Genomic DNA, 21,392 nt, shown 5'->3' with positions numbered 1-21,392 from the left:
AGCAGGATTTAAGTTTTTCTCGGTGTGGCCAACAGGAGCAAAAAGGGCTTGCATTCACAAATCTTAATTTGCACATACAACCATCAAAATCTGTATATGAAATTCTCTTTTGACTTTGCATGTTTGAGTTCTATGTAGCACACCATTGCCAGGTATAGCTACTAGACCCACCACTTCTGGAATGCTGTATTTCACAGAAGTAACTTAGTCTTACATTTATCTGTCCAACGCTCTTTAAAAATCCCAAACTAAAAACCAAACAACACTTAATATTTTTAAAAGATCAATCATCTACACTGGAATAGAATCATAGAATCATAGAATTGGCTGGGTTGGAAGGGACCTCAGAGATCATCGAGTCCAACCCTTGATCCACTACCGCTGCAGTTACCAGACCATGGCACTGAGTGCCACATCCAGTCTCTTTTTAAATATCTCCAGGGATGGAGAATCCACTACTTCCCTGGGCAGCCCATTCCAATGTCTGATCACCCACTCCGTAAAGAAATTCTTTCTAATATCCAACCTAAACCTCCCCTGACACAACTTGAGACCGTGCCCTCTTGTCTTGCTGAGAGTTGCCTGGGAAAAGAGACCAACCCCCCCTGGCTACACCCTCCTTTCAGGGAGTTGTAGAGAGTGATGAGGTCTCCCCTGAGCCTCCTCTTCTCCAGGCTGAACACCCCCAGCTCTCTCAGCCTCTCCTCATAGGATCTGTGCTCAAGTCCCTTCACCAGCCTGGTTGCCCTCCTTTGGACCTGCTCCAGGACCTCGATATCCTTCCTGAACTGAGGGGCCCAGAACTGGACACAGAACTTGAGGTGTGGCCTCACCAGGGCTGAGTACAGGGGCAGAATCACTTCCCTGGACCTGCTGGCCACACTGTTCCTGATACAGGCCAGGATGCCATTGGCCTTCTTGGCCACCTGGGCACACTGCTGGCTCATGTTCAGCTTCCTGTCGATCCAGACTCCCAGGTCTTTTTCTGCCTGGCTGCTCTCAGCCACTCTGTCCCCAGCCTGTAGCGCTGAATAGTAATAATCCAGATCACAAGATGCAAGAAGTGCCTTTTCCTTGCCTGTCTTAGCCGTTCAAGGCTCAAAATGTTCTCCACTTGCAGCACACCACGTGTGTATTTCTCAATGTATGTTTCACCATCAGAGGTTCCTTCATTCTCACTCCTTGCAGCCATCAGCGCTAAGGTCTCACGATCTTCAATTTCTTCTGTAGCCTAAATTTACAAAAGTTAACATATTGAAGTATTTCAGAAATTAAAGCCTGTTGTTTTAATGTATGAATTCACTTCCTTAAACCATCTCAATGCAAAAAATAATTGGAATTGATAATTCTTAATTTATCAGTAATCCTAATCCAGGACTTTTCAATAAGGATGGAAATGATGCTGAACTACAAACTACAGCACATTTGCTATAAGTGCACTTCTAGAAATAATGCATATGTAACCTGAAATTACCTATGTTAAGGATTAACAAATAACAACTTCCTAGGCAAGTACATGCAACTTCCTTCCTAAATCTTAGATATTATGTGTGATTTCTCTAGAGTTTAAATTTTAAGTACTACATCACAAATGTGATCATTACACGGTGACAAGACTATAATAATTTTTCATTTATCAATATGTTTACATTTTAAAACAATCCCATAGTAATTTAAAATTTGCACAGGCTTTTTCTATAAAAAGGGATTTATATTCCTGCAAACTTATTTTCCCAGCTATTCTGTTTTCACAGACATAAACAAGCCTCTCTGTATTGCCTCTGTAGATACTAATATGTTTTCAGGAATACCTCTACTACAAGAACTCATTTACACACATTAGAAGAGAAAACAAAAAATCCCTAATTTTCAACTAAAACCTGATCTCAGGACTGGACTCCAGGATGCACACTTTGGCAAGCTACCTTCTCTTAGTAAAGGGCAACATTTACTTCCCAATCACTATCAGCCACTGCAGTGGGTCGTGCTGTTCCTTTCAGTGAATTTACCAGAGAAATATGGTTTAATTTACCTTTGGTATATTGGATACTATTTCATAGGTCACTCCACAGGCATAATATATATTTTTCAAGGATATTCTCCTTTTCAAGCTCTGAGTAAAACTCTAGAAACAAAATAATTTTCAATTATTGTTTTGACAATGATTATTGACAACACTCTAAAAAAAAAAAGGTTGCAATGCAAACATTTTTATCACAAAAGCACATTTTTCAGCCCTGCAAGCTCCTTTTTAGGATTTATGATCCTTTAAGTAGTCTTTAAAGCCCTGAGCCCAGTATGCACTCCTAGTACAGTCAACCAGTAACATTTTCCTCTCATTTTGCACTGGTTCTCTATCCTCCTGTAGTAACCAGTAACTGGGAAACTGAAGCAGCAAGAAGCCTCTAACATACAAATACAAACATTTCTCATTTTGTATGCCACCTGTTGTACAGGTAGAAAATTCCTTTTTGGAAAAGCAAAGCAGAATTCTACTTTCTAGCCATAACTGTAATAACAATCAGAGTTTTCACTGTTGCAATCACAAGCTTATCATGCTTCATTGCCAAGTCCCTACATCACTAGCGGTAAGCTTTCATCTAATAATGTAATTTAAACATAGGAAACTAGCAAAGGATGATTCACAAAATTTAAAAAGGTATGGAATTCAGCTGCCTAGTAAGTCACGCAGTGGTACAACAGATCTTTTGTCCTCCCCCTCAGCTGCAGAGCAAAATCTGAAGCAATTCTGAAATATGCTCTTTGCCTCAGTAATACAGGAATCAGAGAGGAACAGTTCAGAGCATCAGATTGTCTAAATCCATAAAACAGCAAAGCAAGAGGAAGAGAATCCACTCCAGTGGCCAAAGTAAATCCCTTATCCAAGTTCATCATGTACAACTGGGTAGAGAATGTATACATCTGGGTAGTGGTGGAAAACAAGCCTACTTTGTAATTAATAGAGAAAAAAGCAAAGATAAAGAAAAATACCTGTCACACTCTGAACTAATTCAGGTTAAAAAGGGACAGTTCAATGGCACATACCAGAAGCACACAGCTTTACTGCTTAATTCGTAAGATTAAAGGGATCAGACTTAGAGAAAATGAAGCGAAGAGCAAAGAAAGCACATTTACAAAATTAAGGATCTCAAACAAAATTAATAATAATAAAAAAAATAACTTCTTACCTGCTTGTTATAAATATTGGCTGCAATTCTTTTGCGTAACACCAGTTCCATTGCAGCAGGATGGCTGAGCTGCACAGTAGTCTTCACAATCAAGTAAATCCTCTCATTTTGAGGAGTTATCCTGTTCAGGTGCACGGAATCATGAACAGAAGAGTCCCAAGCAGCAGTGGCTGAAACCTATGCAGACAAATGAAATGGAGAAAGGAAACAGAAATCAAAGACTTAATTATGCTAATAAAAGGTATAATTTGCAGTGATTCTTTAACGAAAGGAAAATAAACTTAATTGAATAACATGGAGTCCAAGCTCCTTTTTACAGTGAGAAATTTACCAGAACAGCATAAGAGTGGCATTTAGATATATACAGGGACACACAATCGTGAGCACAATCCGTGCATCGTGCAAATGCTGCTTCAGAAGAAAGTCTTCACAAGGAGGAAGAGAGGAAAGCAGAAGGAAGACTGGAGGAAGGAACACAAATCTGTTCCAGCTATATAAGAAGCTTACCAAATTTCATGGCAAATCTTCAATCTGCACTGGACTAGATTGTAAAGGTCTACACAGAACACACGCTCCCATCCCGCAGAACATTTTTTACCTTCCCCCTGCCTCCTCCCCAATTTTGGCATCCTGTTTATTCTGGAAATGGCCGCTTAAACAATGGCTTGAGTTGGCTCAGAAGATGGAAGAATCCCAAACTTTGCATTAAAAAAAAGGATTGTGTACAAAAAAGGAAAAAATTTCTCTTTGCCTAGTGTGCACAATAAATGAAGTAGTTATCTCTGAATAATGAAGAGCCTGCCTGAGGAATATGGAGTGAGGAAAGAAGGGATTTTGACTCAGGAAGCTGAATTACTATTCTACCAAGAAGAGGTAAGAGATTCAGACCTCCGAATCAAGGCAGAAGAGCTAACAAGTCATTACCCTCTTAAATTTGAAACAAACAGGCCAGAAAATCAAGGCAGCACTGGATATAGAAGGCACTTCTAAGATAAGATACAATAAAAATATTGGTAAAATACATACAAGTAGAAAATAAAACATAGGAATAAAGTGTTAACATAAGCTGCAGTTGTCAAGAAGGAGGCTTGCTAACAATTTACCTCATCATCACTGTGTTTTATGATCGGCAGATAAAAGAATGGACTCCCATGCTCCTTTGGTAGGATTGAGTTAACTCCTGATGCATGGGGACCTATAAGTTGTTCATTGGCACTGAGGTCATCAGCTAATGAAACAAATGTGCAAAGAATGAAGAGTTTTATACCAAAGGATATTAATAGAGGCAAAACTGTAATACAAAGTTGTAATAAAGTCCTACTAATATTTCATAATACATTAAATCCTAATTAATCTTATTACTATGCAGTATTTCCAAGACAATTTCAGTATACAAAAGAAGTGATGTAAAACCAGACTAAGATTCAGCCTGAACATATTTTCACATAATCTAAACAGAATTCAAAACTATTCTTAGGTATTCATGACATTAACTTTCCCAGCCAGAAGATTCCTGATTTATCCATCTGTCAGCCTAACCAGCTTATTTTAGTTAAATCACTTTTGATATTTCAGACAATCTTCAAATTTAGAAAAGCAGTTCTGGCTATAATATGCTTTTAGCTAAAGAAAAAAAAAAGTTGTGCAAGTTTTTAAAATATCCTCCTTGATCTTCTGTTATATTAGCAAATAATCTTTGCTAATAATGAAAAAAGAAATAAAAACATTCCTTGTGAGCATAAAGAAAATTGTGCATACTGTCTTCCAAGCACAGCTTCTAAAGCAGGTATTAATGTGTTGCCTACATAAACATCTCTGGAAGTCCACTGAAGTGCTAATGTGACAAGGCCTGGGTGCCCCAGTGCCACTGTCACACATTTTTATTTCTCACACATTTCAGATTCATTCTTCCACTGATCAGTTTATTGATCCAAACTAATTTCTCCTACTCCAGGACTCTCAATCAGCCACTGTAACATACCATTCAAATCAAGGAAGAGAACAGGTATATGCGTTTCCATTCCTGGAGGTGGAATCCTGAAATGAAACAAACTTCTGTCAACAAGGAAGGCAATCACTTGGGCAAACAGATCTCCATGCAAGATTCATATTAGCTGTAACCATTGACTAAACTTTTGATTTTTGATGGCTAATCTGAATACCTGTGTTGCATGGACAATGGTTTGCTTATCTACACATGTAGCTAAGTATAATGCTTTACCAAAACTTACATTACACCACACAGTACATTTCAGTTGATGCAAGTTTGACACGTTTTAAACACACTGCTCTGTTTCTTACGAAGTTAGCTGGTTGTAGTCACCTCACATATAAAGGTTAGCAGCCTTGCAAACAACTAGATATGTAAGTGCTGGCAAGGCACAATCTATATATCAATAAATACAGTTTTCATTGCATAACCACAGCACACTTCAAGTGAATAAAGGAAAAAAACCCCACAAATGGCAAAGAGGGTATCACTGTATCATTCACCCAGTGAAGAAGATAAATATGAGACATTATCAGAGACATCAGTGTACGCTTTATTAGAGCTGTATTTCTTGTCCACACTTGCCCATATCTAACATGCTACATTCCATATTTTTCAGTTCCAATGATCTTACTTAAAAGAAAATTAAATGAAATAAAACAAGAAAAAAGAACACATTTTAAAAAGCATCTTCCCTCTCCACTCCTTATCAGTGAAAATACCATGTATTCTACCGTTCATTTTTGAACCACTCTTTTTCAAAGGGGTCAAACTACAGGGGTAACTCTAAGAACCCTGAAAAAGTGAAAAATAAAATACTATATTAAATTCAAAGGTGATTTTCAGACCTTGAAAGCTATCACAAAACTACTTTTTGTAATATTAGCTAAGCAAGCTTTTCACCTGACCTAGCCTTCTGCCAGCTGAGTGCGATTGGTAGCATTACGGGTAAACACAGAAAGCTCGAAATCATCCTCAGATTAATTTTTACCTCATAGTCTGTAATGTTCATGTAGAAAAATAACCACTCCAATGTTTTTTCTGCACATACCAGTCTGCGGGGGCACCAGGAATTCCACTACCTGGTGCTGGAACAAACACCGCGTTCCTCTCTTCTGTCAGCCCTACCCACTGCTCAACCAGCCGGGCTTCTCGCTCTATATCATCCTCAGATTTTTCTGCAGTAGAAGATTATAAATGAGACTTTTTTTTTTTTTTTTTTTTTTTGTGGTAGAGGGAATCAAGTACTTATGACAGGGACTTTAAGCTTCAAACCTTGTTTATTGCTAATCTTTTGAATCTGCTCATCCAAATATTCTCTGCGTTTTATCAAGGCATCAGACCATCTTTCTCGTACACAGTTTAAATCTTCTTCCTAAAACAGAAAAAGGAAAATCAGTTATTAGGCTACATGGTTACGATTAAAAGGCATATAATTTTGTGGTAATTTCATTGGAATTTATGTTAAACAGCTTGCACAATGCAGAAAACTTTTTTCCCCAAATGACATGCACGCTGATTAAGTACCTCATCACCCAAGATCGGAAGTCTATTTGTTTTATTTGTCTCAAAGTCCAACAGGAGGAAAAGAAAATGTGACCGCCTCAGTTGCTGAACACAATATTACACCATAGGCTAATTACTCACAGAAGTGGCAATCAAACTTTTTAACAGCATATGGACTAGGAAAAACAGCTATCATCATTTGGTCAGAAGTTGTCCTGAGGATTAGACAGGTCAGTACGCCCTCAGAATTGCACAAAATTCAATTGCTAGCAGCTGCTGTCAGTGCAATTAGATTTCTCATGCAAACAAAACCCATCATGCAATCATGCTTTGTGGTATCACAGAAGATCTGGTTCATTCTTCTCTGTGATAAGTCAGGAAGCGCATAAACAGCCCACAAGAAGTTAGTACCTATCTGCTATCATTGAGATTCCTGTAAAACCTAATACATTATATCTTAGGGGATGTCAGCATTCTCACCTAACTGGTTTTACTTCTGCAAATCTGCCTATCAGAAATGAAGACTTCCATGGAGAGATCTATAATGTGGTTTACTCTTTGAGGCATTTCCTCTTTTGTCCTTCATCGCCTTTTCCATGATTCTTCTCTTATGGTTTCCAAAACTGTCCTACATTGACTTATCACACAAAAAGCCAGGCTCAAGGTTTTAGATTTGTGTAGATGAAAAAAAATTGCTTCACTGAAGCTTCAGTACTCCCTACACTTGCATCCTTCCCTCTCTCTCCCACTAGCATTTCAGGAAACTTCACATCTAAACTGGTTATAATTCTTTCTTTAGAAAATAAACAAAAACCCCTATGATGTAAAATTTGATTAGGAATGATGCCTGCAGCTGCAGATGGTTTCTCTTTTCCTTATGATGTTCACTGTTTTCACTGAAATTAAAATTTTAAGGCTTTTATTCACACAGTAATTCACGTAGCCAGTTAGGAGAGCTGACTGCTGAGTTACTAGAGAAGAGAGCACACTGCAAGAGTATAAAAGTCACAAGGTAAAGTGAAATAGCAGTATTTTATAGCCCAAGTAGCCTCTTAAATGCACAGCATACATATTTCAAAGCTGCTTTTGCTTGCTCCAGTACACTTGTTCATTTGAAAGTTGCTGGCTATTAGCATTAGCTGTGCCCCATGCCAGAGGATTGACAGCAACAGCAGCAATACCTGGTAACTATCCATATCACCACCATCATCCTCCTCCTTCTGGTAGGAGAAAATAAATTTTGTAAAACACAGAAAGAACATGCATTTCTCAATAGAAACTCACAGAAATAGCCCAAAACATTAATACAAACATTTCTGCCACAAGAATACTTATAAAATGTTAAAAAAACACAACATTCAAATAACCAAATAGATTATTTTTTTCCATTACAAACTACAGCACCTTATTTATTATTAGTAAATATATTTATTTTTAATTACAATTTTAGAATACATTTCCAGAAAAAGGAATGAGCAAGCATATGACAAATCTCCCTGTTTCACAGTTTCATCTGTATTTAAGGCTATTTGAGGTTCTGAATGCAACTCTTCCAAAAAAAGGCACCTCGCTTCCCTGGGTGGCCCACTTGTTCTTTGCCATTGCTGTTAAAATTCATGCTTTATTTCCAAAATTATTTTGTCCGTTTGAAGCCATTTAAACTTCTTAAGAACTGTTCCTAAATGAAATAGCCCTTTCACATGCAGGCTATTTGTGATTTTAATCAAGTAACAAAGACAGTGAAAAGATAGTGTTTGCACTATAAGACATTTTCTCTATTTGTTATCTTTTTTTTTCCTGCCTTTTCCTCCTCAACTTTCACCATCCTTGTAAGGGATGGAAAATAATGGAGTTAGGAATCTTCTATTAATCACCTCCATATGAAAATGTAAAAACCATTTCTGTATTGCTGCTGTTTTGTGTATACTCAAATACCCTACTTGGCTACGTATTGCTTATACACTGAGCTACGAGAAAAAAAGAACCAGATTTAGCACCATATGCTCTCATTATTCATATTAGCCTCAAACACACGTAAAACTGTAAAAACTGTGTATCATGCATCAGTGTGCTAAGGTCCCTTATGGAATTGCATTGGGCTGGCTCTAGAAGAGCAGAAACAAAAAAATAAACCAAGACATGAAAAAGTCACTTGTCTTACCTGGTAGCTGTCCAAGCCCCTTTGCAGTTTGGTTGATCTGGCAGTCACACCACCTATAGAGACTGAAAGAATTGCTTCTACCATGAGAGGCAACGTTCCAGAATGTTGTACGGGTTTCACTGTCACCTGAACTCTGCGAGAATGACCCTGAACAGGTCATTCAGAGATAGAAGGAAGAGAGAAAAACAAAGAGAAACTAAGAATAAAATTAAGAATCAATTTAAGCATGAGTAAGAGGACAGGGAAAAGATATATACCTGCCTAAGCTGGAAAATCCCTCCTGTGTTTACATCTTTTGCCTGATGGAGATCAACTGCAGTATATTCTCCCATCTCATTCAATTCTTGTATGGAAATCCACATTTCTATTCTTCTAGTTACTTCATTCCACCTAAAAAGACACCCCCGCAAGAATTAATTATTGCCTCACCAAAATATATTTTGTTAGCCACAAGTATTAGAAAGCCTTTGGAAAGCTGATGGAAGGATTCATGCTTGATTCATTTGTACCTGTCTCTGAGTGTCCTAGTTTTAGCATGAAGAGAATCAACTTCCCAGACAGAGCTTCCATTGCCAGTGCACCTGTGACCCCACACTTCAATAGCAAGAGCTCCTTCTGAAATGAACTCTAAAAATTCCTCTGTGACATTCACCACATAGTCCTAGAAATGAGAACAAACAAATCACATCCAAACCAGTGAAATAAATGTATTGCCTCAACTAATATGTAAGTACACACCAAAAAACCTAACTACCTAAATGTTAAAACCATACAGTTTGTATCATAAAGTTTGGCTCTGGACAAGAAATTTGTGAAACATATAATCTCATCAATTCCTGCTTCTGCATACCACATTCTATGCCTTGAAAATTTTCATAAATAAAAACTGTCACAGCTCCACTGATCTTTTTTAAGCTACTGAGCTTACTAAGCAAGAAAATAATAAGATGTCATAATATAAACTATAGTTTCCCCTATGTATTACAGATGACACCTGGACTTAAGAGACCACTAATTAGAAGTTTTTAATTTTGCTGCATTTTTTAAGAGGTGATGAAGTGAAATCTTATGGCATTCTTTTAAGTATAGTCAAAAGTCATTAGTTATATGACTTGATTTCTTCCTTCTTAACCCAGCAAAACATGGCCCAAATTCTAAATAGCTTATCTCAAACATTCCATCCTCCCAGTAACATTATTTCATAAAAAAAAGTTACCTTACAATGAGAGAAGGTCACCGTAAAATGAGCATCCTTGCTCTGAGGTGAAGGCACATCTGGATCTACCACTGGTGCTGCTACTGTTGACTCACATTGATCCCAAAATGTATATTGACAAAAGACAAAGTTGGAGAGATTAGGTGGCAGTCCGGTTGCTTCTTTTATTTTTACCTGAGACAAAACAGATGATCTCATAAGTATGACTGTTTCTTCTTTGATTGTAAATTGTCCAAAAACTAAATATTTAATACAAAAGTACAAACAGTGAAGAACATTTAAAGGACACCTCCAATTGCTTTCTAGGGATGTTCCTATTTAGTAAACCTATATTTTGCATGTACAGGAATCCAGATGCAAGGAAAGCAGTTACATGCCTCAAACTAGCCCACCTATGCACAATTTCTTGGAGGAAGCTGATAAGCTCAAGCAGAGAATGAAGCAACTTGTCACAGAAGAAATGAAATCTAGACACCACCCACAGATACCTTATTAGATAAGCACACAAACCATAGAAGATGGTTACATAGAAAAACTGTTTCCTCTTCTCTGACTGCCGAGGTCGGTCCCTGTAATGTCAGAATTTATGATATAGATCTCAAATACTAGAAACTGATGTGAACTAATTCAGCCACTGGCAACCACAGCAAGTTGGACTGACCTACACTCAACTGGAACAAGAGAAGTCTCTCTAGAGAATTTCAAGCAAGCAATACCCTACACAGCTTAGTACTTTACAACAGAACAGACTACACAGCTACAAAGGCCCGAAACTGTTAACCTCTTGTGTTCCCACTTACCCTGCAGGAGAGCTTTTTTGCTCTGTGAATAATTTCTCCATTGTTATCCATGACTTCCAGACTCCCACTCTCACTGGAGTTCTCAGATGAATCATCTCCTTCCACTACACGTTCTGGGACAGACCCAGTGACTCGCATGACTTCAACATGCAACCTTCCTGCAACCTAGGAGAAGACAAACACTAAGAAACTGCACAGGTGGCTTAAAGACATGAAGATGGGAAATACCCACTGGGAGGTGTGCAGAAACAGAACTGGACTGCTCTCAAACCACTAAATGAAGACCAACAGTGCCAAAAAAGAGGAGGATGGATGATGGACACCTCGAGTACTGTGTCCAGTTCTGGGCCCCTCACTTTAGGAAGGATATCAAGGTTCTGGAGCAGGTCCAAAGGAGGGCAACCAGGCTGGTGAAGGGACTCGAGCACAGATCCTATGAGGAGAGGCTGAGGGAGCTGGGGCTGTTCAGCCTGGAGAAGAGGAGGCTCAGGGGAGACCTCATCGCTCTCTACAACTCCCTGAAAGGAGGGTGTAGCCGGATGGGGGTTGGTCTCTTTTGCCAGATGACTTTCAACAAGACAAGAGGGCATGGTCTTAAGTTGTGCCAGGGGAAGTTTAGGTTAGATATTAGAAAGAATTTCTTTACAGAGAGAGTGATCAAGCATTGGAATGGGCTGCCCAGGGAAGTAGTGGATTCTCTGTCCCTGGAGATATTTAAAAAGAGACTGGATGTGGCACTCAGTACCGTGGTCTAGCAACCGCAACGGTAGTGGATCAAGGGTTGGACTCGATGATCTCTGAGGTCCCTTCCAACCCAGCCAATTCTATGATTCTATGATGATGATTAATAATAATAATAGTTTTATATGCAGAACTACTGACCTTTTGAATTTGCACACAACAGAAAAGGCATATGACTACCTCAGAAGCTTAACATACTGGGTTTTGCTCAATTATCTATGTTGGCACTAGGAATCTTATTCTGTTCTTTCAGTAGCTTGTTAAGCTTCATTAGCTCGCTAAAAAAAAAATTTAAAAATTGGTGCAGATTAATCATGCCAGCTGAGAGCCCTGCCAGCCCCGGAGGTGCGAGGGGACAGAAGAGCAGAGTAGGGCAGGATTTGGTGTTACCTCCCCCTGCTGACTGATGATGGGCACAGCGTACTCCAGCTTCACGTCGTAGAAAAGGCACTCCAGGAACACGTTGGCGACCCCGATCAGGTTGTGATTCTCCTGCGCTTCGTAAAAAGGATCACCTCTTTTGCCGATCAGCTTCCTTATCTGTTTTAAGGACCGCAGAAGTTACGTCAAAAAATTGTAAGCGAGGGAAGGCAGAAATCAAATGACCACGTGGGATATGGTCACAGCACAAGAGTTAAGTCACTGCCAATTTTTTGTGTTCCTTCCTGTTGCAAACGTAGGAGACTAGAAGCAGAGCACAAATCTGAAATGAAATCCTTGAGATGAGACATTGTATGATCCTTTCTTTGCTATGGGATAGAGTAATAAAAAGACCTAATTTTTTTAGTGATGTCAAGACAAAGCAGATTTTACCATGAGCAAGCAGAGTAGCCACTGATTTCGAGAAGTTTCACATTACTTTTCTGCTCTGTTTACACTTTTAAAATGAGAGGACAAATGAGTTCCAGGTTGAATAGCTGGTCTGGCTGCTGCTCACCACTGTAAGGGCAAAGAAGATGATGCAGAATGACTCCCACCTAAGCCTGCAAAGTATTCTCATGATTCCAAGAGAGCTGAGATCAGACCTGCAGCATTTTCTATGCAGGTTCTCCATACACAGCCACAAACAGCTCATGCAGATTCCTAGCATGATATGCACTCCTCAGTGGACTTGTTACCTCCTTTCCCTTCTCCTCCTCCTCCACCTTCAACACATGCATTTGACCTACATGTTTCTATGTAGCACATAGAACACATGCATTATGGATGACATAGGTCATGGCAAGAACAATCCTGGCTCAGGCAGACATAATATATTCAAAGGATGTGCTATCAGTTCTTACTACAGTCAGGAGAAAAATCAGCGTTGTCTTCAATGGGCACAGATGAAGTGCTTGACCTTCTCTGTGTTATCATTTTAGAGATTCCCATTGTCCTGTCCAAGGCATGTAACAAAGGCACAACAGCTGTTCAAACATATTTGAGAATGATTCTGATACAAGTAATTTAGGTGCTCCCTACCAGCCAAAAACCAGTAAGATACACTTCTTAGGCACTTCCCTCTGGATACTTAAAGGATGCCTTCTGCAACACAAATCTCCCATATACCTTCTGGAAGTAAATGAGCAAGCTTTTGACATGTGTCACGCTTACTTTTCGAGTCTAATCTACTAAAATTCTCAGGAAACACCACTTAGTTTTGATAGAGCTACTGATGCAGACTAAGTATCTTCAATTGATTCCTTCACTGCTTTAAGGCTGAGGGATATACAAATGAGACTATAGATTATGTCACATTTTAAGATCAAGTTCTACCCCAGTAGTGTGTTCTGCATCTTGAGTGTATCTAAGCAGTATCCTTGCTACTTTTGATACTGACTACAATTCAGTAATTTCATTTCTAACACTGTTTGCTGCTTCCATTCAGAGCTGGTGCCTATCTGCATGGCACCTACCTATATTATGCCAGGTAAACACATCCTCTTAGTGGCATCATGAGTACTTGCCTCAGCACAATTTTATGTGACCTCTGCATACCTGCATCTGAGAATACAAGTGAGAAGAGGGCAGTGCTGTATTTTATTCTGCATGGGCATTTTGAATATTTAGCATTATACATAGTTTTTCTGTTTGGTTTGGGGTCTGGATTTCTTTTTTTAAAACCACAATACCCCCCTTTCATATATGAAGTCATTGCATATTGTCTGTACAACATATTAAAAGGGGTCAAAAGAAAATATCAATTTCTCAATCCCTTTCAGTAAATATATACAATACCTCAGGAATTTTCTCCTTCCACTCTTGATAGAGATCTCTCATGTCAACCAATTTGTTCTCTAGTTTCTCAATAGTCCATACTTGAGTACCTTTTCCTTTTCTTCTCACTTGAATAGCAGGCTCACTTACTATTGCACCTCTCTAAATAAGAGGAAAAAAGAATCACTGCAGGAAAAAAAATTCTTCACTTGAACTGCATTCCTAAAAAGGAATAAATACGGAACATACAGCTTCCCTCTGCATGCTGGCCATACTCTCTCTGTGCTCAAACCCAGCATATTCTATACATCCCTGAGGATCCCTGTCCTTCTCAGACAACTACCATCCCAACATCAACATTACACTCAATCAAATCACTTGCAACAAGCATATTATCCCCATTGCTATCATTACACTTACAGCAGCACTACAGCTGGAAAACCCTTAAGACAAATTCTAGGCATCCATAAGAAAACCTGGCATTTTTTGCATGTGTAACTAAAATGCAGGTTTTACAGCAAGAGAACTCAAACATCTGTTCACAAACCACATGCATATGTGATAATCATACACTTGAAAGAACAGAAAGAGCAATACTTAATGCTATGTAAAATAATAATACTTGATGCAATTTCTACTTGTAGTTATTAAATTTCAATGTATTAAAAACACATAACACTCATATTTTGCGTATGCAAAATCTAACAAAACCAACATTTTATGGCTTTAACCTGGATTGGTGTTACATGTCCATATATTTTAGATCAACCATATAACTACAGTTTCTAGCATCCTTTGCTGTCATTACCTTTTTGTTGGCACTCAGGTTTTCAGCAGGGATCTGAAGTGTTACTTGATAATCTGTTAGCTTTCGCATTTCTTCTGCTAAGAAGTTTGCTTCTCTCACCAGTGTATTTGCTTTTACTATCTGCTCTCGAAGTTTAGCCAGGCTCTGTCGAAACAATTCATCCCTGTGGTGCAGTAGGTAACATGAAAAATATACAGAAACCTATTTCTATTATTGGAAAGCTGTAAATGGAAGTGCTAACAAAGACTTTTCTGAAACAAGCTGAAGAAATGCTGTACAAGATTATATCAGATAACATGACACCATGTCACACTGTTTTATTGAGGAAAAGCATATTAAACAAAGATATTACTGTTACAGTAAGTCTGGCTCTGTAATGCCCAAATAAAAGGGCACACTACTATGGGAGCTGCTACAGTGGTGATTTGTTAAAAGCCCTAGGGACATTTCTACTTTTCAAGAAATGAAATAATTGCTGTTGTCTTTGTCTTTAATGTGGAGTCCTGTTCCACAGAAACTACCAGTCCCAACATGTGAGAGTTCATCTTGATAAAACTTGCTTTTCCTCAGATCATGCATGATGCTGGCACCTGCAATCACTGTAGGCCATAGCTTTACATCACAGCTGGAACTTTGCAGTGCAACAGACCCTCAGACTTCCCTTCATATACTTAAGCCATCTCAGGTGTATCCATTAAAAATATACATATACTTAAAAAAATCTTCAGTCCTATAAACCCAAAGTACCTTTTAAGTAATATACGAATAAGCACAGGTTAAAGCTTGTGCACTCCATAAAGTTAACAGTCTCTGGACAAGTTCCAGAAAGGATCTTAAGGCCTGCCTGAGCAAATCTGTTCTAACGTAACACCTGGAAAACCTGCTATGACACATACTGTACCTCCACCTGTGATACTAAGATATGTTCTCACCTGGGATTCTCATCTTTAATTTGCTTTTTAAAAGTACCATAACTTTCTTTGTAACGCCATCAGCACTCACTGCATCTTATCAACTTCATAAAACTCATGATGATAATTCAAATACTTCAGTGACCAGCACTCCTGTCTTATTTTCTAGCTTTTCTATATAAAGTTCTACTGAAATACATACATACCTTTGTGCATACACTTCTCATTTCTGGAAAATACATTATGTAGAAGTGTAAGAGGAACAAGCAAACTCATGGGTCTTGCTGTGAATCCAAGCAAATCTGCTTATCTTATTCAGATAAGCTTCAATCTTTTGTACGTCTATATAGTAAAAACTGCAAAAACCTGTTAATGTGCCTTTCAGTCCTCAACAGAGTACTTCTTGAATTGCTATCTTTTTTTCAAAATAACCTGAAAAACAGTCTAGGTAGTTCAAATTGCACTCTGCTGGTTCTCTAATGCTGTATCAAAGCAGTGTTGGAAGTAGACCTGAATTTTAGTGCCTTCAGCATGCTATAATGTGCAGCTTGCTCTCTGCCCTCTCTCACCTGTTTGCAGTAGTGGGGGTTTTGGTGAATTTTAAACAGCTGCTACTTTCAGCAGCTTTTTAGTCTGCTTTCTCCATATCTGCCCCCAGTATTATACAGAAAATTCCTTTCCCTCTGTCTTGCTTCTGTTACCCAGGCCATCAAGATTAAATAAGCAATTCCAGACCATGGGAGTTACATGAGGCTTTGAGCAACCTGGTCTAGTTGAGAGGCATCCCTGCTCATGGCAGGGAGGTTGGAGTACATGATTTCTAAGCTCCTTTCCAACCTAAGCCATTCTATGATACATATTCTATAATTTTGGATTCCTCCAGAAAATGAACACAAGAATTAGTCACTAAATAGTACTTAATACTGAGAGTGCATTACACCAGCAACCTCTGTGAGAGAGCTGCCCAGCTTGAGAAACAGAAGGCAGCTTCGATCTCTACGTGCTCTGAGAGCCATGGGTTCAGCTACATCCAGTACCTTCCTCAATCCAATGTACAGGCATCTGGCAAGATGTTTTTGGAAGGCTCACACATAAATCCTGTCTTCACTAGATCTTGAGAAAGGAATGGTTTAAAACTCTAAGGAGGACTTATGAGTAACTCAACCAATTATTATGGGGAACTCTCACTCCAGTTGTGTTTTTCTGTATATAGCTGTGTCAGCAGCCTTCCAGAAACTTCAGAGAAAAAACAACAAAAAATTGATGGGGTTTCTTAATTCCCACTACACAAAACATGTGACTCTCTCCATCAGGATATTAACCAAAATAAGTATTAATTGAACATGAAATCCTGAAACAATAGTTCAAGTCAAACACTAGGGAAATTTAAATCTGACACTCAAAAGGTATCATTGCAAGTCTCTGGGATTCCTAATACCAGGTACAGGATTTGCTGAACTAAATGTCTGTTCCAGTACACCACCACTACCCCTCTTGGCCTAACAAATTAAATTTGTTTAACTTACCACAGGTTAACTTCATGCCAAGAGGTTTTAACACCGGGTCAGTACCATGTGTCCTTCTGTAGTCAGCATCAAACCAAAATAAACTCTGTGCAACATATTCTAGCTGATCTGACAGATACAACCATATGTCTACATCTGACACTCACCAAATTAATTTTTCTGGCTAATGCAATAGAGCAACAGAGCAACAGCTGAAACTGCACTAATCAAATTCTGTGTAATCCAGACATTCGGCTCTTTCACACGTTCTTCAGATCCAGTCTTCTCAATTTTTCCTGCATTTCTTGCCCTCTGGCCAGTTGGCTGTGAAATACCCTCTCGGCACAATGTTGGCATGGCTGTTATAGCAGAAATCCCTCAAACATTTTAATCCAGCTTCTTATTTAAGATTATTCATTTTATTTTGCCCCTCTTCCCCCCCCCCTCCCCCCTTTTTTTTTTTTTTATCAGAAGCTGGAACCTCTTCTAGAATTATAAATAAATAAAAAGTATACCTAAGAGGATCTTCCAAAAGACAGGAAGCTGCAAATCAGTTCTTCCAGAGAACTGCTTATTCAAGTGCAGTACCATCAAAGCATCATCAGACTGCTTTCTGAAAGAGTATTCTTTCTCCTATTTTTTTATAGTGCAACAAAGTACAGTCTTCAAGTAGTTCAACAGTTATCTAGAGTACATGTTCATCCATGAAATCCGGAGGCAAAAATGATTGTTCAAGCACCACTCTTCCTAAGAAATGTCTAACAGCTACTGAGAAGGCTGGCAGAGCACTTAGCCTTGGCATCACTCCAAATTCTCATTCTTTTCTGTCATGACATGGTTGTATCAGTTGGTTAATTTTAAGTTAAACAATAATGATTTTTTAATTCTCAATTCTTGGGGCAGGCAAGAAGTTTTTTGCTACTACTTTTTCCCTTCTGTTGCATCTTTTTAGAGGTATGGCTTCCATTTCCAGGAAGCCCAGATCTCATCTCAGCTACTGCCTACAGGAAAGCTGGGGAGGGACTTCCTACAAGGGATGGGGGTGAGGGGCTTTAAACTTTGAGAAGGCAGTTTTAGGTTAAATCAGGAAGAAGAAGTTCTTTACCATGAGGGTGGTGAGACACTGGCACAGGTTGCCCACCCAGGGAGGTTGTGAATGGCCCCTTCCTGGAGGTGTTCAAAGCCAGGTTGGATGGGGCTTGGAGTAACCTGGTCTGGTGGGAGGTGTCCCTGCCCACACAGGGGGTTTAAACCAGGTGATCTTTAAGGTCCCGTCCAACCCCAAAACGTTCTTTGATTCTATGATTCTGTCCATGACTTCTTGAAGGCCTTCCTGTGCTCAAAGCAGTGCTAAAGAGCAATTATTCCAACTACTCTGTTTCTCACTTCTCAATCCTGCAGCTCTACGAAAGCCTGCAAATTCCAACCATGACTCTGCCGTACTTTACATTCAGTTCCCAATGAATCTGGTTTTAGCTCTTACAATCATTTTAATTAAGGTTGGAACACGGCACTAGTTCTTCCTATACTTGCCATGCAAAACATTCTTACCATTGCTGGCAAGTGGGACAACAGTTTGTTATTTGTTTAGGTTTTTTTCCCAGGCCAAACTTGGCAGAAATTCCAAAAGAAAGCTGTGCACAAAAATTAAACCAAGATCTAATTCTCTTTCTAAGTCTCTGAATTTGAAAGCTACAACACAATTTTGGAAATCTTTGTTTAGACTTCTCTATACATAGATCAATTTTTTTTTAATGGAAAAAAATAAGCAAAATAGGAAAGAGCAACCAAACTCACTGCACATTAAAAATACGCTGAACAAATAACAAAGCTTCTGTTTTAAAAGAAAATAGATTAAAAAGAAACAAGAAACCTGTTAGTACATCTAGTCATTTTTCCTGATAACTAAGCCAGTGACAGAATACTTGTTTGTATGGTGAAAACTTTAATCATCTCAGTTGCTGCTCCTAGAACTTTTCTCCATGGAGCTGACATCCTTCTCTCCCCAGTGATACCAAGAGCAATTTCTCTCATTATCAATATGCAAACACACAAATGTTGCTTGAACTCTGCTCACATCTTCCTAGTCCACATTTAAACTCCATCTGCAAATCCCATTATCATCTTCCACCAAGGCTGTGTTCAGGTGCCAAGCTACTCCTTTGCAAAGACCCTTTTTCATCTCAAGACTTTTCTATTCCTAAACAGCTCAAACACATCTAAAACCTAATTCTCTTCTAAAGCTGGGCTTACTTTTAGAAACACACACATACAATGTTTAAGGACTCTCATTTTCTGTATTTCTCATAGGGTTTAGATTGCAATACTCTGCAATACTCTGCTCTCACTGTATACTTTCAAAACACAATACTTGTAAGGGCACTCCTTAGTTTTAGCTGACAAATTAACCTCTGTCCTAGCCTTTCATTTCCTTCCTGAACTAAACACTAATAGCTAAAACAAACATTTCAGAAGCACTTTTCTAGTTGAAAAAACAAAAATCTATAGTGCTGTTCAATAAACCCTAAATTCTTATTTAAATTTTGTGTTAAACCAAACAGGAAGATGTTGTGCAAACGTCACACAGCAAAAACCTGTCTTACATGGAATGCCAATTCTTTGGCAGAGGCAGACCTTGTACTGCACGTCAACTCCACAAAAAAAACCATCAAACCACCAGTTTCTCACAGATGGATCGAGCCCCATCTTTCAACCTTTGCAGTTCTTATTAATTAATTTTAACTCCAGTATTCTCACCTCTCTTCTGTCCAGAGATTTACTTTCTGCTGTGCAGTCTGAGCAGTGTAGGAGAGTCTGTCACTGCCGTGCTGGTGCTGCCTTTCTGGAGAGAGCTGCTGCCGCAGCAGCTCCAACTCGCGCTCATACATCAGACGCTGCTCCTCAAGAGCACTCTGCTTCTCTTCCAAGTACTGCTTCTCCAAGATCTGGACCACATTTTGTACTGGATCTGTAAAAACCAAACAAAAAACCCCAAACAAACAAACAAGAAAAAAAAAAACCAAAAAACCAAAACAAAAAACAACCAAAAAAACCCCCACAAAAAAATCAAAACAAAACAAAATGCACCAACCAACAAAAGCAACAAAAAAAAAACAACAAAGAAACAAAAAACAAAAATGGGGAGAAAAAGGAGAGAGAGAGGAAAAAAAAAAGACAACAAAAACAGAAAAGTGAGAAAATGCATGCCATTCCAGTATTACAGAACACTCACTATTTATTTCATAGCAGCAATTAACATAACCCAGAGGCTTTGCGAACACTAACTGGCCATTGCTTCCCAAGATAAAGGACAAAATAATAAATATTACATTAAATAAATAAATCCAGACAAGAAAAATAATATGACATGCAAAGAGGCTAAAAACATGGTTACGACTCATCTACCGCAAACTTCAATACCATGAAGCTGTATGTCAGAATCACAGAACAGTCAGTCTTGGAAGAGATCTTAAATGTCAAGTAGAAAAAAACATGCATGGGCAGGGACACCTCCCACTAGACCAGGGTGCTCAATGCCCCATCCAACCTGGCCTTGAACACTTCCAGGGAAGGAGCATCCACAGCTCCTCTGGGCAACCTGTGCCAGTATCTTACTATCCTCACACTGAAGAATTTCTTCCTAATGTCTAACCCAAATCTGTCCCGTTCCATCTTAAAAATGTTTCCCTTACCCTGATGCTAAATGGCCTTGTAAGAAGTCCCTCCACTTTCCTGCAGGCCCTTTTCATGTACCAGAAAGCCACTATAGGATCTCCTCAGAGCCTTCTCTTCTCCAGGCTGAACAACCTCAATTCTCTCAGCCTGTCTTCACAGCAGAGATGCTCCAGCCCTCTCATCTTTATGGCCCTCCTCTGAACTTGCTCCAAGAGCTCCTTCCTGTGCTGGGGGCTCCAGAACTGGACCCCACTCCAGGTGGGGTCTCACAAGAGTGGAGTAGAAGGGGAGAAACACCTCCCATAACCTCCTGGCCACACTTCTCTTGATGCAGCCCAGGATATGGTTGGCTTTCGGGGATAAAAGTGCACACTGGTTGTGAATGTTGAGCTTCCCATTAACCAACACCCCCAAGTTCTTAGGGAAACTAAGAGCTACTAAGAGCTACTCTTCATCTGTCTCCACTCAACCTGTAATTGTGTTTGGGATTGCTTTTTCTGGCCCAGGTGGAGGATCTTACCCTTGGACTTGTTGAATTTCATGAGGCTGGCACAGACCCACCTCTCAAGCCTGCTCAAGTCCCTCTGGATAGCCTGCCTTCCCTCCAGTGCTGACCACACAGCACAGCTTGGTGTCATCACTTACTACAGGTGCACTCAACCCCACTGTCCATGCTGCTGACAAAGCTGTTAAAT

General features: G+C 39.2%; 1 protein-coding gene across 4 annotated transcripts in view; it reads right to left on the bottom strand.

The window, feature by feature from the left end:
* Positions 1-21,392, bottom strand: part of KIF13A (kinesin family member 13A) — a 109,512-nt gene that overhangs the window by 12,533 nt on the left and 75,587 nt on the right. For 3 of the 4 annotated variants that reach the window (XM_030444231.1, XM_030444232.1, XM_030444233.1), the window contains 17 exons: positions 19,780-19,990; positions 14,607-14,769; positions 13,820-13,960; positions 11,993-12,142; positions 10,862-11,026; positions 10,062-10,235; positions 9,355-9,506; positions 9,103-9,235; positions 8,846-8,992; positions 7,866-7,904; positions 6,454-6,553; positions 6,230-6,356; positions 5,170-5,225; positions 4,292-4,416; positions 3,189-3,365; positions 2,033-2,125; positions 1,079-1,231 (listed from right to left, as the gene is read on the bottom strand). In XM_030444231.1, coding sequence (XP_030300091.1) covers positions 1,079-1,231; positions 2,033-2,125; positions 3,189-3,365; positions 4,292-4,416; positions 5,170-5,225; positions 6,230-6,356; positions 6,454-6,553; positions 7,866-7,904; positions 8,846-8,992; positions 9,103-9,235; positions 9,355-9,506; positions 10,062-10,235; positions 10,862-11,026; positions 11,993-12,142; positions 13,820-13,960; positions 14,607-14,769; positions 19,780-19,990 — 2,306 coding nt within the window. The remainder of the gene's footprint in view (positions 1-1,078; positions 1,232-2,032; positions 2,126-3,188; positions 3,366-4,291; positions 4,417-5,169; positions 5,226-6,229; positions 6,357-6,453; positions 6,554-7,865; positions 7,905-8,845; positions 8,993-9,102; positions 9,236-9,354; positions 9,507-10,061; positions 10,236-10,861; positions 11,027-11,992; positions 12,143-13,819; positions 13,961-14,606; positions 14,770-19,779; positions 19,991-21,392) is intronic. The other variant, XM_030444234.1, reaches the window with a different exon arrangement.

This window comes from Calypte anna, chromosome 2, assembly GCF_003957555.1.
Source record: "Calypte anna isolate BGI_N300 chromosome 2, bCalAnn1_v1.p, whole genome shotgun sequence".
Lineage (NCBI taxonomy): Eukaryota > Metazoa > Chordata > Aves > Apodiformes > Trochilidae > Calypte > Calypte anna.
The sequence above is the reverse complement of the archived record's forward strand: the minus strand, read 5'-3'. Positions and strand labels throughout refer to the sequence as shown.